Source organism: Tenrec ecaudatus, chromosome 6, assembly GCF_050624435.1.
Source record: "Tenrec ecaudatus isolate mTenEca1 chromosome 6, mTenEca1.hap1, whole genome shotgun sequence".
Classification (NCBI taxonomy): Eukaryota; Metazoa; Chordata; class Mammalia; order Afrosoricida; family Tenrecidae; genus Tenrec; species Tenrec ecaudatus.
Genome location: NC_134535.1, coordinates 21,327,013 through 21,344,692, shown reverse-complemented (window position 1 = coordinate 21,344,692; position 17,680 = coordinate 21,327,013). Strand labels below are relative to the sequence as shown.

Here is a 17,680-nt window from a genome sequence, read left to right as displayed (position 1 = left end):
TTTCATTATTGGGCTTTCACATGCATGAGACAATTCAAAAGACTATGGTTTGAGAAGAACACACCTTAGCCAACAAAGTGACAGCTTTATTTCCTGAAAGTTTAAAGAGCTATTTTTGTAGAAGGTTTGCTCACTGCAATACATTGCTTCATTTCTTGACTATTACGTCCATGGCTCATCGATTGATTCAAATAGAATGAAATTCCTTGACAACTTCAACTTTTTCATCAATGAAAGAAATTAAGAACTGGAAGTCCTAAAATTAATTTATGCAGGACTCCATTTAAATCACACTAAATATACTGAAGGGGGGATTCTGAGCAAGAATAGCTAGAGAACAATTAAAACTATATATCTGGACAAGGGGCTAAAAGTCAAAAGATTTGACGACACCCAAGAAAATCAGAAGGCGGCAATCCTGTCTGGCCAGGACCATCAACCATTGTTGGTCTAGGTTACTGGGGACTAAGCTAGACTTTCTCCCCAAACAGATAAGGTGAAACTGTCTTTAAAAAAAAAAGAGTAGAATTATCTGGTTATTGTTAGATGATTAATTCTTTGCACATAGAAAGCATGGAATGTGAGTGTTTTGGGTAATCTATTTTTGTAAGCTACTGTAATATGTTATAAAACACATGTGTTTACCTACATATCTGTTTTACCCATGTATCTGTGTGTGCTATGATCTATGTATCGATTTTTAAATTTTTACAAATATTTATTTTCTCTCTCGCCTCCTTCCATTTGGTGCCCATTATTTTAAATAACCTCTTAAATTGCCTTCTGCTTACTCAGTGAAACTTTCTATTAGAAGTTAGTTATGCTTAGAAAAGTCTGGATTTTCTGAATCTAAACTCACTTCCTAACATAAACGATTAGGCTAACACACTGAATAATTGGCATGTACTGGTGCATATTTGAAGAAGAGTGCATAAATAAGACCGGATTCTTAGGCCTCTAACTGGAAGCATATTAATCAACACATTCTAGAAACAGAGAAGTTAAAGGGTGTCTAGGGGTAGACCAAAAAGAATGGATCTGTCTTCATAGGAGCCCTGGTGGTACAGTGGTTACACTTGGGGCTGCTAACTACATGGTTGGGAGTTCAAAACACCAGTGGCCCCATGGGAGAAAGTTGGAGCTCTCCACTCCTGTGAACAGTCTGGGAAACTCAGGGGCAGTTCTACCCTGTCCTACTGAGTCGCTGTGAGTCAGTATCACCTCGATGGCAGTAAGCTTGCAATCTCCCGTGGATCTCCCTTCATAGTCTCCAAAAGGGAGAAACCTCTAATGTTAAGAATGACACTTCATGCGGGGACAAGGACTGCCTTCAGGTACAGTTTCCGGTGGTAGAGGTTTCACCAGGGGAACGCATGGTTGGCAGTCTTCTCATTCCCATTTACTCTGGGGGTTCTCCTAAGAGAATGGTTGAGTAGGGTTTCCTTAGCTATCAAACACTTAGATGCAAATGCAGAAAACAGCTGTTCACCTGAGAAGATCTACTCTGTCTGAAACTTCCCTTGGATTGAGTTTGACGAAAAAGCCTACTAATTAGCTGTAGATCGCCTCTGATAATCACAAATTTGCTGGTCGAACTTTGCAGAATTATGTTTTATCATTTCTTTATAACCAATGACAGTTAAAATGTGGAGTAGTAAAACAAAAATAAATTTTATAATCAGCTGATCACTTATTCTCTGCCCTCCCTGGCCTGCCTCACCCTGTAGTCCAGAAACAGACGTAAGTAAGCTTGCAATTGCACCAAACTAAAAATGAAAGAAACGGACAATTTAGAAAGCAACACCTGTAATGTTTCTAGATGAGGTGAATACAATTTGTAAGTACACAACATCATTAGTGAAGAAACTAATTAAGCTTTGACCGTCCCATGGTGTTATCACAATGTGGTGATATTAAACTACAGCAGCATTATTATCTTGGAATTGCTATCATTAATGTCAAAAATGTTTCTTCCTATTTTGACATACATTATATTTCTAAGAGGCAGTCCATCAGGATTTCTTTTAAATTACTTAAGTTTTTCAGAGACTAATTGCATTACTGAAAAATCACCTACAAAGAATCTCACATATATTAACAACATTTGTAAAAACAGCTGTCAATGCACTAGATAATTGGTGAAGTCCTCGGGATGCATAGCACCTACTGTATATACTCATGTATAAGCCGAGTTTTTCAGCACAAAAAATGTGCTGAAAAACTGGGGTTCGGCTTATACACGGGTCAGTGGTACCCCAGTGAGGACAGCGTCTATGATGACCTCACATCAGCTGAAGCTCTGCATTGGGATACGGATGATGAAGAGGAATCCAGTTTTGAAGGATTTTAACTCTTTACATTTTAGCTTTGCTGCTGATTGAGCTCAGGGAATAGTACTCTTAAGGTATCATTGTTGATTCCTTAATGTTTTTGTTGAACCTATTTTCCACTTACTGTGCTGGTTTACTAATGTTAAATGACTTGCCCTTTTATTTAAAATAAATATTTAAATACATTACCCCACTGATGTCTCAATTTTTAGTAATTTTATTTTCATTTGTTTTGATTACTGAAACTCACCAGTGGCTTCTGGATTTTCCACCCTAGGCTTATACTCGAGTCAATCAGCTTTTCTGGTTTCCCAGGCAATCATTAGGTACCTCGGCTTATACTCGGGTTGGATTATGTTTGAGTATGTAGGGTAAATTTGGGTGCCGATGCTCGAATAAGCTAATGAGGTTGACACGACATTGAAGAAGTCACTGACAGTGCGTCTTTGCTGCTGCTGTTCTCAGGTGTCTCCCAGGTCCTGGGGGTGGCCAGCATCACAGCAGCTTCCAAGCTTGCACCATTGTCTCCGTCACCTTTTGGACCCTCTCCTCCACTTTACCGATCATGATGTCCTTCTCTCGGGACTGCTTTCTCTGACGACATGTACAAAGTACGTAAGAGACAGTCTTGCCATCATTGCTTCTGGAGGCATTCTGGGTTACTTCTTCCAACACTGGTCTTTCTCCTGACAATCCACAATATATCCAATGTTCTTTTTCAACACCATAATTCAAATACATCAACTCTTCTGAACTAGCCTAGAGCTGTCGGTGAGGGTGTGCATGCTGTTAAGATATTGAACAGGTCTCAGCAGAGCTTCCATGCTAAGAAGGACTAAGAAGAAAGGCTTTTCAATCAATTTGAAAATCAAGTAACCATCTAGTTGAGAAGCAACAAAGCCCACATGGAAGAAGCACACCAGCCTGTGTTATCATAAGGTGTCAATGGGATCAGGTATCAGGCATCAAAGACCCAGAACAAAAAATCACATCAATGTGAAAGAAGGGGAGGTCAGAGTGGAGACCCAAAGCCTATCTGTAGACAACTGGACATCCCTCACAGAAGAGTCACAAGGAAGAGACAAGTCAGTCAGGGTTCAGTGCAGCACCAATGAAACATACAACTTTCCTCTAGTTCTTTAATGTTTCCTCCCCCCACTATCCTGACCCCAATTCTACCTTATAAATCTGGCTAGCCCAGAGCATGTACGCTGGTACAGACAAGAGCTGGAAACACAAGGAATCCAGGACAAATTAAACCCCTCAGAACCGATATTGAGAGTAGTAACACCAAGAGGGTGAGGGGAGAAAGGGGAACCGATCGCGATGGATATATAACCCGCCCCCTGCCCCCAAGGAGCACAAACAACAGAAAAGTGGGTGAAGGGAGACAGTGGTTGGTATAAGACATGAAAAAAACCCTTATAAATTATTGAGAGTTTATGAGGGAGGGAGGGAATTTAAATAATGAGGTGTTGATACCAGGGCTCAAGTAGGAAGAAAATTTTTTGAAAATGATGATGGCAACATATGTACAAAAGAAAACCCTATGGTTCTCAACAGTGAGATCAGTAACTAATCTAGGGGATGATAGCGTGTACAGGTTATTTTTTATCTTCCTTATGATTTCGGTGAAAATTTAGAGAGAATTGGTTCCTTGTTCAACAATTCATATATATCTTGATTTGTGACATTGCTTGCGATCCCCACAATATGAAAGCGTTCGTCCCACTGCCTCCCTGTTTGCGGTTTCCATTTGTCTGTCTCGATTCCTTCCTGCCTTGGGAGCTCTATCCCTGGGCAAGTGCTGCCCTTGGATCTCTATGGCTGATGGTTTTAGGGAGTGCTGACCTGGAGTTCTTGTTCATCACACAGGCCTGTCTGCTCTTTGGCTGAAAGTTGAGCCATGGGGGGGAGGAGCCATCGGGTAGAACCAGGAGGTGGCACTAACGGGTTGACTAAAGGCCATTGTCCTGTACATTTCTTCCTATAGGTCCCAGTAACTATCAAACCAGTAACTCTGGGTCTTTTTAAGTTTTTTAAGTGATTTTCACCCTCCCTTTCTCCCCTATACTTCCTATTGTGATCCCTTTCCGGATGGATGGCCATGGTAGTCAGGCCCATCTTGCTCTTGACACCTTGCAGCTTTGTGTTCCACTGCGCACGGAGTTTCCCAATGTCGGGCAGCTAACAACAGCAGCAGCAAATGAATCTCTCTATGTTCCTGGGATAACTTTGGTTGCCAGTTTTAAGTTAGCTTAAAATTCAGTCTTCTAGCTCTGTATATACCCCGATCTCTCTTTCAGGATCCACCCACCCACCTTATTTTAAAAGTCCATCAAAGTACATCTGCAGCTCCTATTTCTCTGTTTGTGGCCCATCATGTCAAGGAGCTTCCCCGTCACAGTTCACAATCCCTGGTGCATCTTAGTCTTTCCTTTGCTATTGCTCCTTTGCCTCCTTGCCAATGTCTCCTATCTTGAAAAACGTTCCTCAACGATGGCATCCTAATCCTCTCCTTTCTCCTGTCAACTGTTTTAATAATAAGATATCTACAAGTGCTACTTCCAAAAGACTTCCTGTTCTTTTTAAAGTATTTAAACCAGGTAATATTTATGACATGTTTTAGACCTAAATCTTATGATTTAGAACCACTCTACAAACATCTATGTACCTACCACACAGTTTAAGAAAAGACAGTATTATCTTTAGATGTTTAGCTGCAATCCACAGGGTCAGCAGTTTGAGACCACCAGCAGCTCCATGGAAGAAAGACGGGGATTTCTACTCACATAAACATTTACAGTCTCGAAAACTCACAGGGGAAGTTCTGCCCTGTCCTATAGGTCACAGTGAGTCAACACTGTCTCGCTAATCTGGTCTATCTCCCTCCCCAGTTGTATACCTTTTTCTACTTAGAGTAACTATCTTTGTTTTCCAGTCTTACATTTATATTTATACTATTATCACATACATGTGTATTCCTAAATAATGCATCTTTTAGTTCTAAAACTTTATATAAAAGGTGAAATTTACACTTTTTTCCTGGGATGCATCCATATTGTTGTATGAGGTATAATGAATTCCTTCTTGTTACTATGTAACATTCCATTACAAAACTATATCTGCATTTTAGTCATTGCTTCCATTCATTTTACCTCTTGTAGTTTATCTTCAAAACACTCCATTCAAACACTGAATAAATGCTTCCTGTTACATCGTCCTTGGCAACACTTAAGTTAGCGCTCATCTCTCTTCTATTCAATTGATCTCTCACTTACATCTTCCTTCATCTGCTACGATACTTACCTCTCAGATCTCTAGCCTTCCATTTTCATATCGAGAGAGCTCATATATTGAATCCTCAATCTGCCCCTCAGCTCCTAACGAGTCTCCAGTTGGTTAATTCTAGAGGTTGTCCACCTTGACCTGCTTATCCTATTCTTGTTCATAGTTTGAACTTCTTGTTTTGTTTTTCAAGGAAACCTAGGATTATACCTACATAAAATGTAAATAAGTATCACCCATCATTAACGCCATTCATGGAAACTCCCAAGTTAAAATTCAAAGCCAGAAGATCTAGCAGAACATAAACTGCATCGATGATCATTTCCAGCTAATGTTGCCCAGGACAAAAAATAATGTCCCCTTAACCAGAAGTAATGCAGATTGCTCTTGTATGGATTTCCCAATGGCAAATTACTGTGTTAAATTCATGTCTGTGAAAAGGTTTCTCTTACCTGGAAAGTTGGTGTCATCTAACTTTGTAACATTTTTATAAAAACATAAACTTTACTCAGAATAATAAAGGATTTTGAATTATGGAGACTAAGGGCAAACTAAGGATCCTTAGTGGCGCTGCGGATCAGGTGTTGGACAGCTAGCCGTAACATTAGTGGTTCAAAGACGAAGCTGCCTGTTTCCATTAAGATGTACAGTCTCAGAAGCCCCACACAAGGGCACTGTGAGTTGGTATCAACTTGATGGCAGTGGGTTTGGACTGGGTTAAGCACCAGACTAGATTTTCAGCCCAATAATAAAGAACATCACAAATTATTTGGAAAAGACCAGAAGCAAAAACTGAAAAATGATTCTACATTTTACTAAAATGAAATGCTTCAATTTATGGCCTCTAAAATAACTACCCCAGGAAAAGAAAACATCATAAAACGTACCAAGCAATATTTATGTACCTTATGGGCTGAGTACTCAGACCAGAGTTTAACTTGAAATTGAAGGGAAAGCGCTAGTGCCTGTTTTCATTTCAGAAACAAGTTAATCCTGCTGATGTCCGAGAGGGAGCACCACAGAGGAGGAAATGCGGAGGGGTGGTGTGAAACTCATTTCTCTAGGTACACACAGGCGGCACTATTATTAGGGACACTTCTAAGTCTGCGCCCCGCTGCTCATGGTTCAGACACACAGGAGGGAGCTCTGCTCGCTCTCTGCCTTTCTGTAATGCACCTCGCCACTTCACTTCCCACTGAGAGAATGAAGCACTTTGGTTAGGATATGAGGTGCGCTATTTAGCAAGACAGTTTCCTCCAATATAGTAATGTGTAGTTTGTGGCACAACTAAGTGGATGCTTTAGCTCATGCATTTATTCATCCAACAATTAACAAATCCTTGATGCACTCAGCACTGAGAGAGTCAGACAAAAAGGAAATGATCAGACAACATAAAGATGTACCCTCATGAAAGTGCTAATGGCGTGCTGTGGAGGCAGAAACAAGAGCCATCTAATGCTGCTGAGAAACTGCCTTTGAACACCAGGTGGTGCTTCCATTGGGGCTTGAAGGCTACGGCAGACTCTGTAAGGTACAGAAGGCGAGTACGTCCACGACTCAGGTGGATGTACAAAGGCACAGTGCAGAGAAAGAGGACGCAACCATATTCGAGAAGCCATGACAAACTCGAGCTGACTAGCAGTCAGCAAGTGGCGACCGTGCAACAGAGCAGGAAGTTGCTCAGTCTAGGGCCAGCTCCACGAGCCCGGGTGCACTCAAGTCCCTCTCGCCCTAAGGGGGGGTCATCTTCCAGGAGGTCTGGGCTAGGGTCTGAGAGCTTGCACTGCTATGTAGATCCCAGATGACACAGTTGGAATGAGGACCATCTTTTAAAAATGCCTGGATTAGAAAACAACACTCATAGAGAAGGTGCAGAACGAGAATAGAAAATGAGAGTACTCCAGAATGCAAACCCTCATAGGCAGGCAGGCAGGCAGGAGGAACCAGTGAAAGAAAGGAGAAGACTTTCTAGATACTGGGATGAGAAAGAACTAGACCAGAAGAGTGCCCTTGGGGCCGAGAGACGGAGCTGCATAAAGGGATTTAAAGAGTATCAAGGATCGCACTGGCATCTGGACTGGAAATAAGTAAATGGGTAAAGTGATGAGGAAGTTACTGGGGAGTTTAGTAAAAACAGTCATGCCGAATGAAAGGAGAAAGAAAGAGTGTAATGTACTGACAAACTGCAGATGCTGGAAAGCATGGTAAGGAAGAGCAGGAGGAAAAGGGGCAGGCACCACAGGAAACGTGCTTTAGGATGAGGAATTGAGGACATGTGTGGGCAACAGGCAAACCAAGGGATAGATGCAGATAGAGGAAAAGTTAAAACAGCTAATTGCATTGGGATCCTGTTGGGACACAGGGTACAAGTGTTGGTCTTAGAAGAGTAAACTCTTCTGAGATAGGAGTGAGAGAGGTTATGAATAGACATTATTAGGGATAATAACAGAGATGAATGGAAAATAAAGAGAAGCATGCTGAGAGATACCATACCAGAAGCTTGTTTGCTTTGTTAAATGCGCCGCAGAGCTATGGACTGAAAGGGAAATGTATGGAAGGAGAGTGGGGGCAGATGCCCTGCCTTTCTTCTAGAATATTTCAATAACTGTACATCTATTTTAGGAGTCCCCGAGTGGCACAAATGGTCAAGTGTTCAACTAATAGTCAAAGGGCTGGCAGTTCACACGCCCCCAACTGTGCCTGCAGAATAAGCCAGGTGAGCTGCTGATACAAAGTCACAGCCTTGAAACCCTCAGCACCCATGGGATCCATGGGAGCCGGTGTCACCTCAACTAACAACAACAACAACAAAGAGCTATCAGCTGGGGCAAGACGGGCATTTTAAGACAAGTGGAAAGTGCTGTTGGCACACTGGCTAAGATGAATGCCTGCCAACTAGAAGTTCAGTGGTTTGAACCCACCGGCTGCTCCTCAATAGAGAGATGTGGCCATCTGCTTTCCTAGAGATTTAGTCCTGAAAACTCATGGAGCAATCCTACAAATAAAACCCACTGCCACTGAGTAGATTCTGACTCACAGGGACACTCTCTAAAGTTTCTGAGACTGTAATTCTTTACGGGAATGGCCTGTTGGGTTTGAACCACTGGCCTTGTGATTAGCAGTCCTGTTTAACCTGCTGTTAAAATCTACTTTCTGCTGAGTGCAAATTAACAGCTGGTGACAACCAGCACCACAGCCAACAGGACTGGATTGAAATTATTTTACTCAATGTGACTTCTACAAAAATCCCTTTGAGTTTAAGTGTTATAATTCCCATTTTACAGACGAGGGAAAAAATCTAAGGTAAAAGCAGAGGAGTGGTAGATTTCAATGAACTGATTTGACTGAAGCAATTGCTCTAATTTATGAAAATGAAGCAGACTTGACTAATTTATCCATAAAGGTTGACAGAAAATGTAAAAAAAAAACCCCAACACAACAGAAAATGATCATTATGAACAAAAACATCGTATTTGGTTACACTAATCGAAATCATGCATGCTTGACTATCAAGCAAGTAAAATACCTGATGACAAGATGAAGAAACCACACCCTCAGTGTGGTCTGTACCATGACAGCAGGAATGCGAGATCCATTGTGGACAACAAGCCCGGGCTAGAGGAAGAATGAGTGGGATGGGGTTCAAATCTGAACCCTAAGATTCCTACTGGAACCTAAGAGTATGCAAAGACTGACCTGGTAACGGAACAGTAGTCCCATTCTTACCGTTAATAACTGGTGTGTAAACCACAATCCCAACCAAGTTTGGGTCAGATACAGTTGTGTCCAGAATGAGGCCACCAATGCTGAAAAATATAAAATTATATAATTTTGAGAGTAAAAAAAGAAAAATGTACGACTTAATGTTCTTTAGAGGGAGATACATCTACTTTTAAAAGTGAAATATTTAGGTATTTTAAAAGAGTAAAAACAAGACATTCTAAGTAGAAAAACCAATGTTAATAGCAAAACATTGAGAATGAAACTTGACAAATGTAACCCCACATTTAATGGCTTTGTGATCTCCTATGCTACTTGTAAGACAAAACAAAGCATGTCTTTTAAATGTATTAAAAGGTCTAGAAAGGCACACAAAGAATCCTTAACTATCCTATTATCTCTCCTTGTCTGAAGCTCATCTTTTCTTCTGGAAGCCTTTGGGGTTTCACGCTGATGAGTGCCGGGTACACAGGGAGCTTTTTCAGTCAGGCCCTGTGGGTTTCAGTTCTGGGAAACGTTTCCATGCCGTTTGATCATCGTCACTCCATCTCATTTGTCCCCCACTGTCCATCTCTTCACTTTCTGTTCTACTTTCTAGGAGAGTGCCTTGATTTTATCTTCCAACACTCTACTGAATTTTTAAAATATTTCTGCTAGTCATGTTTTTAAAATTCCCAAGAGCTCTTCCTTGCTTTTCAAATCCTCTGTACTACAGCATCTGATTTTGATGCTAGGAATGCCACAGGAATGCCTCCCCTCATTTCACCCATTTGTTGTTGTTGAGGCTTTTCAACTTCACTTGCTGCTGGGCTTTTGTTTAGTCTCCGGTCTCTCTCTTGCATGCCAGGAGCCTTCATCAAATGGCCACTTATCTTTTAGTGCCTGCTCTTTAACAGGGCCCTGCCAAGCAGACTGTAGTTCTGAATCCCTGGAGAGAGCTAGTCAGTAGGGGAGCTCACTGAAGAGTGATCAGGTGGGTAGGCAGCACTTGGACAAAAGGACCCGCAGGGCCAGGAGCCACAGGTCTTTTTTTCTGTGCTGGTGAGGTTCCCCAAAAAGAAAGTGTCCCCTTTTCTAAGAAGGAGCTGGAGTGCAGGCGATGTGCCACTGGTTGCAAACCCAAAGGGTGGTGGTTTGAACCAGCAGTGCCACAGGCCAGAGGCCTGGTGACCTGAGCCCATGGATTACACCCAAGACCACCCTTTGGCATAGTTCTACCCTGGAAGAGTGGGGTCACCAGGAGTCAGGGCCAACCAACAGCAATCTTCTGTCTGGGGCAGCCTTTCTGCCAGTGTGCTGGGGCCACAACGCAGTGGGGTGCTCCCTGATCTGTGTGCAGACCTCCAGTTGACTCTCCATTTCCCAAGCAGTGCTCTTTGTACTCAGCAGTTCTTAACCTGTGGGTCGTGACCCCTTTGTTATGAAGTAGCAACAAAACTTATTTTATGGTTTGGGGCGGGGATGGGGGGGAGGGCGGTCACCACAACGCAAGGAACTGTACTAAAGGGTCATGGCATTAGGAAGCATGAGAATTACTTCTCCACATGCTCACCTGTGCAGGTGCCTGTCGGACCTCGTCTCTCCAGCTTTCATGTGTTCTGCCAGGGAGAGAGGGGGCAATGACCTGGGAGGCAAGAAAGCCGAGTCTGCCAAAGTGGGTTGCTAACTGCGAGATCAGCAGTTCCAAAGTACCAGCCTCTCCATGGAAGAAAGATAAGGCTTCGTAATCCTATAAAAAGTCAATCTTGTAAACCCAAAGGGGCAGTTCTACTCTGTCTTATAGGGTCACTATGAGTCGGAATTGACTCAATGGCAGGGGGGGTTTGTTTGGTTTGTTTTCAACTAATCTTCATTTCAGAAGTTCTCCGTGCTCCACCTCCTCTTCCTCTCTAGGTTCTCAGGGGCAGCTCCTGGCCCCAAAGGCAGTTATGGTTTCAGCTTTCCTGTTCTGCTGTCTCAGGTAATAATTTATGCACCTGATTCAGATCTTTCTAAGTTTGTTGACACCCCTCACCTGCTGCCCTCTGATTCCCCACCCCCTTCTCTCTGTGGTGGCGTCTCTTTCTCATTCGCTTACGTCATTGCAGTCACTTCAGAGAGAAAGCAGATGAACGCATGTCCATCCACAGGCGCGTCATACTTTCTCCAAGCTCTTTTTTCCATACACGTCAACAAGAACATCTTTCCCTATCAACAGGAAAGGTACAGTGGTGTTTTCAATGGCTCATTTTCCAGTTTGTAGCTGCACGCACCATCAGTTCAAAGGATCAATGCTTGATGATTAAATCTTTACCTTGGTCTCTCTTTTACTTTCTGTTAAATTCCACTATACTGAAGATCCCTGAAATCAGACCTCTTCTATTTTGACCTTAGTCATAGGAGAGAGCCTGAAAGTGAAGCAGTCAAATAGTATACACTTACCTGAGCAACTTATTATTCAAAACAAGTCTTGTCAATTAACACATATACACAAACACCACTGAAGTTTGCCATTGACCTGGTAAGAATTTGGAAGGAGGTAAGGCTGAATCTAATAGGTAAATCAGGCTCTGGACAACTAATGATTCCACGAACTCCACAGCTGATCACCTATTACTTGGGTTAATAAGGATCTGGTTATGAGATGACCAAAAAATAAAACAGACAGCTAGCTGGCTTTATATACACATACAAGGTGAATACAGTCCCCACAGAGTCAAACACAAGTTAATACTAACCTACTTATGACCATAGCTGTTATGACAGGCTCCCAGCCTGAGTGGAGAACTGTCCTGGTGGCTGGATGTTTGGCAGCTATTATAATCCAGATAGGAGTCAAAGCCAAGAAAAAGACACCAACTAATGGAGAAATGTAGTAATAGGTCTCTAAAATTAAAAACAAAAGTCAGTATTTCAGTTTCCTCTCCATGAAACAAATCTAATGATTACAACTAAAAGCTTATCAAAAGATATGATGCTGTCGGACATACTGACGTAGCTTTTCTGGCAATTTCAAGCTAAAAGCCTAACATTGAATGACGTACCTGAAAAGTAATGCGATAAAAAATAAATTGTACAACTTTCCTTTATGAATTCTATGGCTATATTATATGATAATTACATGATAAATTCTATTGAATTCTATATGTGAATTAAATGACAATAAAACTTAAAAATAAATGTTGGTGGAGATAAAAACAAGTACATTAAACCCAACAAACATGTATTGGAATAACCATGTGACCCCTACGGGAATAAACATAAGAAGAGTTAACAGTAAAAACGAACATTTATTTGGTTCCTTCTATTCACTGGGCACAGTGCTACTTCACATTTATCCTCTTATCTAATTGTCCCAATAAGAACAGGTAGATGCTGCCATGATTTCTATTTTATGAACAAATTGAGGCTCAGAGATTCTAAGAACATGACCAAGAAATAGAAGAGCTGGGGTGGGGGGAAATACATTGATCTAAGCCAGAGATGAGGAGGAACCTTGTTCCTGCCAAGGGCCATTTGAATATTTATGATATCATTCGTGGGCGCATTAGTCAAACATTTAATTAACTCACCCCTAATGGGATGGCTAGAACTGATTCTCTCTGGTGAGGCCTGTGAAGTTAGCTGCTATTGAAGATGGGCCAATCATCAAACATAATTTTTGAAGGGGGTGGGGTGAGGTGGGTGGGGGTAGAGAACATAAGATCACACAGTACAGGAATTCCATAGACTAATAGCCCTTCAGCTGATAAGTATGCCTTCCAAACCCATGCATGTAGATATTGCTCCAAGCTCCAAAATAAAATTGAAAAATTAAGTTTAATAATAGTAACAGATTTCTTCCCTGAAGATCTAATCAGAACTTTTAATGTTAGAATGGACTATAGGACACAGGACTCATCTACAGTGTGACCAACAATCCAAAATACATTTACATTTGACTGTTGAAACCAGAAATTTTTCTTTTTTATTAAAAAAATCATTTTATTGGGGGCTCATACAACTCTTATCACAATCCATACATACATCAATTGTGTAAAGCACATTTGTACATTCGTTACCCTCATCATTCTCAAAATATTTGCTCTCCACATAAGCCCCTGGCATCAGCTCCTCATTTTTCCTACTTTCTCCCCATTCCCCTCATGGATCCTTGATAATTTATTTTGTCATATCTTACAGTGTCTGACGTCTCCCTTCACCCCCTTTTCTGTTGTCTGACCTCCAAGGAGGAGGTTATATGTAGATTCCTGTAATAAGTTCCCCCTTTCCAACCCACCCTCCCTCCACCCTCCCAGTAATCACCACTCACACCACTGGTCCTGAAGGGATCATCTACCCTGGATTACCCGTGTTTCCAATTCCTATCTATACCAATGTACATCCTCTGGTCTAGCCAGATATGTAAGGCAAAATTGGGATCATGATAGTGGGGTGGGGAGGAAGCATTTAGGAACTAGAGGAAAGTTGTATGTTTCATCGCTGCTACACTGCACCCTGACTGGCTCGCCTCCTCCCTGTGACCCTTCTGTAAGGGGATATCCAATTGCCTACATATGGGCTTAGGGTCCCCACTCTGCACTCCCCCTCATTCACAATGATATGATTTTTTTGTTCTTTGATGCCTGGTACCTCATCCCTTCGACACCTTGTGATCACATGGGCTGGTGTGCTTCTTCCATGTGGGCTTTGTTGCTTCTCAACTAGATGGCCACTTGTTTACCTTCAAGCCTTAAGCGCCCAGATGCTATATCTCAATAACCAGGCACCATCAGCTTTCTTCACCACATTTGCTTAGCCACCCGCTTTGTCTTCAGCAATCGTGTCAGAAAGGCAAGCATCATGGAATGTCAGTTTAATAGAACAAAGTATTCTTGCATTGAGGGAGCACTAGAGTGGAGACCCAATGTCCATCTGCTACCTTAATACTAAACCTATAAATATATGCACATAGATCTATTTCCCCATCCTCATATATATATTTACATATGTATATGCCTTTATTTATTTAGACCTCTATAAGTGCCCTATGCCTCCTTGTTCTTTCCTCTATTTCCTTTTACTCAGAAATTTTCTTCTTTCCGCTTCAATATTCATGTCTTTAAACAGTGAATAATAAGAATAGTACCTCTCTCATGGGGTTGTTGGACATTTACTTAACATTTGTTGAGCACTTAACCACCACTAACATCATCACTGTCATCATCAGCATTGTCCTGGTTTCATCTTTTTGAGCACAAATATCTGTTCCCTCCCCACGCTCGTCCTTTCCTATAGAGAATGCCATTTGTCTTACTTTGGACAGTGGCATGTAAATAGGCATCATGTATGCTACTTCTAAAGAAACATTTCAATGTGCTTTCAGCCCAAATTAGAAAATCCAAAATATGCATACATACAAAACTCTAGCAGTTTTTTTTCTTTCAGACACTAGACACGGGGCATTATAAGACTGTAGTAACAGGGAGAAGGGGGGAAATGAGGTAAGCCCTCCACAAGCCCCAGTGTATGTCCTAAAGACACCACTACACCACATCCAAAGAAGGGAGACCCCTCTGAGCACAGTGATCTTGCCAAGTTATAACAAAAGATCGGAGTTTGCTTTGGTTAAGCTCACCCTTACTCACTGCCATCCTGTCCATTCCAACTCATGGAAAACCTACAGGACAGGGCAGGGTTTCTGACATTGTCAATCAGTGGTTCCCAACCCATGGGTCATGACCTTTCTCTTTTTTTAATATACATAATTTTATTACGAACTTTTAAAAAAATGAAACATCCTAAAAACCCCAAAATTTACTATTGATGCTAATTCCTAGGAGTTTCCTGTGCTACCACACATAAGCCAAGAAATTAAAGAACCATTAAATATTTTAGAAATATTCAACATCAGAAGCTGTATGATCTAACGATGTAGTAGCCCCTCAGAAAGCTACAACCTACATTTTTAAAAAAAAGTATTTTTTTACCAAGAATCTTATCAGCTCTACAAAATTCTGTACATTTTTATACTTAAGCTAATATTGAGCTGCACTTGAATTCACATTCTTAGCTAGACAACTGCCTGAGCACACACGCATACTCCATACATTATTACAGGATAGCCACTTATTCTTTATCTTCCTCCTCTTCATCTTCTGGTTCATTCTTCTTTGAACCTGTGGGCCTGCCAGGACCCTTCTTTCTTGCTTCATTTTGCCCTTGGCATGGTCTGCAGCCATACATATCCTTTTCACCTTCCTCCTTGAGCTCGGCTGCTTTCTGTTCACAGGGCGATTTATCTTTGGCTGATTGTTCAGACTACATGTCACCCCCTTTTAAAAAATTTTTTGCAGAATCCCCAGTGGAGAAGCCTAGATGTTCACTTTTGATCTTTGGATGGTTTGGGGCAAAACAGGAAGAAAGCAGATGGTGGTCTTTTAGGGGCACTGGGATCTTTTTTTCTTTCCCTTCATATCACCCTTTGGAAGCACGTAATTTTTAATCTCCCTGTCAGCGCGTGCATGTGTGCACTGTCAGTTTTTGCTGTATCTTCAAACTTGGACTTCTCCTTGGCAGACATGGTCTTCCCTCTCTCGGAACACTTCTTGGAGAACTCGGCGAAGTTGACCAAGGAGTCGGGTGCTTCTTCTGTGCTCTTCCCAGCAGCTCTGCACGAAGAAGGCGTACAAGGCCATCTTGCCCCATGGCTTTTTGGGGTCTCCTTTGCCTATGGTGAGGCTCGGGGTCTGACTGGTGCGAGCCTGGAAGCTTTTCCTCAGTCCTGAGAGGCAGTCAATCCGCCAGAGAAGCTTCCTTCCCACAGGCTCCAGTGTGAACTGGTTTATCCTGAACGACCCTTTCACAGGGGTCGCCCAATTCATAACAGTAGCAAAATGACAGTGATAAAGTAGCAACAAAATAATTTTATGGTTGGGGGGTCACCACCACATGAGGAACTGTGTTAAAGGGTCGTGGCATTAGGAAGGTTGAGAAGCACTGCTGTAAATCTACACAGGAGTAGACAGTCTCATCTTTCTCCCACAGAAGAGCTGGTAGGTTTGAACTGATGAACTTGTGGTTCGCCTATCCAGCAGTGTCATCAGGCCTCCTTGGTGAGGATAAGACAGCAGCCAGTAGAACAATTTATGAGAGAAGGCTGTCAGAGAGAGAACCTGAGAGTGGAATAGGAAGCCATGCATGGTGGTGGTGCTGGTGATGGTGATGGTGGTGGTGATGGTGGCGGTGGTGTTGGTAGTGGTGGTGGCACATGAGTCCATAGCTGACTTACACTGACCCCAAAGGAGAGGGCAGAGCTGCCGGTAGGGTTTTCCTGGCTGGAATCGTTACAAAAACAGACCGCCAGGTCCTCCTCCCACGGAGCTTCAGGATAGAGGACAACTTCACAAGGACAGGCCAAGGCAGACGGGGAAGTGTAAGCTGAGAAGTCCACTACTCACACAAGGCGGGGAATCACTCACAATCAAGCACAGAGGAGGGGCCCGGGCACCCAGGGGGTCCAGTACGACCATACCCAAGAAGCACAGCTTAAACACACACAGACACAGTAACTGCAGTGTCAATTCCAACTCCAGGTGAACGTACAGATGTGAGAGTAGAACTGTGCTCCCACAGGGTTTTCCAAATGGCTGGTTCTTCAGAAGTACATCACTAGGACTTTCTTCTGACTTGCTTGGGGTGGACTTGAACCACCAAGATTTCAGTCAGCCGCCAAGCACGTTAACTGCTTGTACAACCAGAGAGTATACAAAAATAACAAATAAGCATTCTCTCTTTAGCATAAGATTATTAGTACCAAAGGTTTGATTTAGAAATATTCTTATATTTAATTCTAAATTTCCCTGGGGTTAGCAGCTGCTGGCATATTATTAAAACAGTGTTATTTCCATCTATTTTTTGTAGTAATGCTTTAGGTGATCAAGCATTTATCACCATCCTAAACTTCAGCAAGAGCATTTCCAGATTCTTCTAAGTGACTCTAGTACTGATTGCACAGAGTTGGGACTTTATAACTTAAAGACAGAGATGATCTCACAGCTCTTGTTACCTACAGCCTTAGCTTTCTATTAAACACTAATAAATTATTCAGACACCTAACAGAATTCAGCACTCCTGACCCTGACGTTAATCTTTGAATTGTGTATTTCATTAGCTCCTTAAGACACTTAAGGCCTCTAATCCAAGGCTAAAGATGTTTGAAGAAGATGAAAGTATTCTTTAACTTTCTTCTACTGGGAAAGACAAAACAGTTATTATAAATATTAAAATAATATCCCAGCAAACTTTATTCCCACAGTTTTATCAGGATTTGCCATCACACCTGCAAAATAATTCCACTAATGCAAATCAAGTTCATCTTTTCT

General features: G+C 42.0%; 1 protein-coding gene across 2 annotated transcripts in view; it reads right to left on the bottom strand.

The window, feature by feature from the left end:
* SLC41A2 (solute carrier family 41 member 2) overlaps positions 1-17,680 on the bottom strand; it is a 144,659-nt gene that overhangs the window by 44,899 nt on the left and 82,080 nt on the right. For both annotated transcript variants that reach the window (XM_075551057.1, XM_075551055.1), the window contains exons 7-8: positions 12,056-12,203; positions 9,345-9,424 (exon numbers count right to left, since the gene is read on the bottom strand). In XM_075551057.1, coding sequence (XP_075407172.1) covers positions 9,345-9,424; positions 12,056-12,203 — 228 coding nt within the window. The remainder of the gene's footprint in view (positions 1-9,344; positions 9,425-12,055; positions 12,204-17,680) is intronic.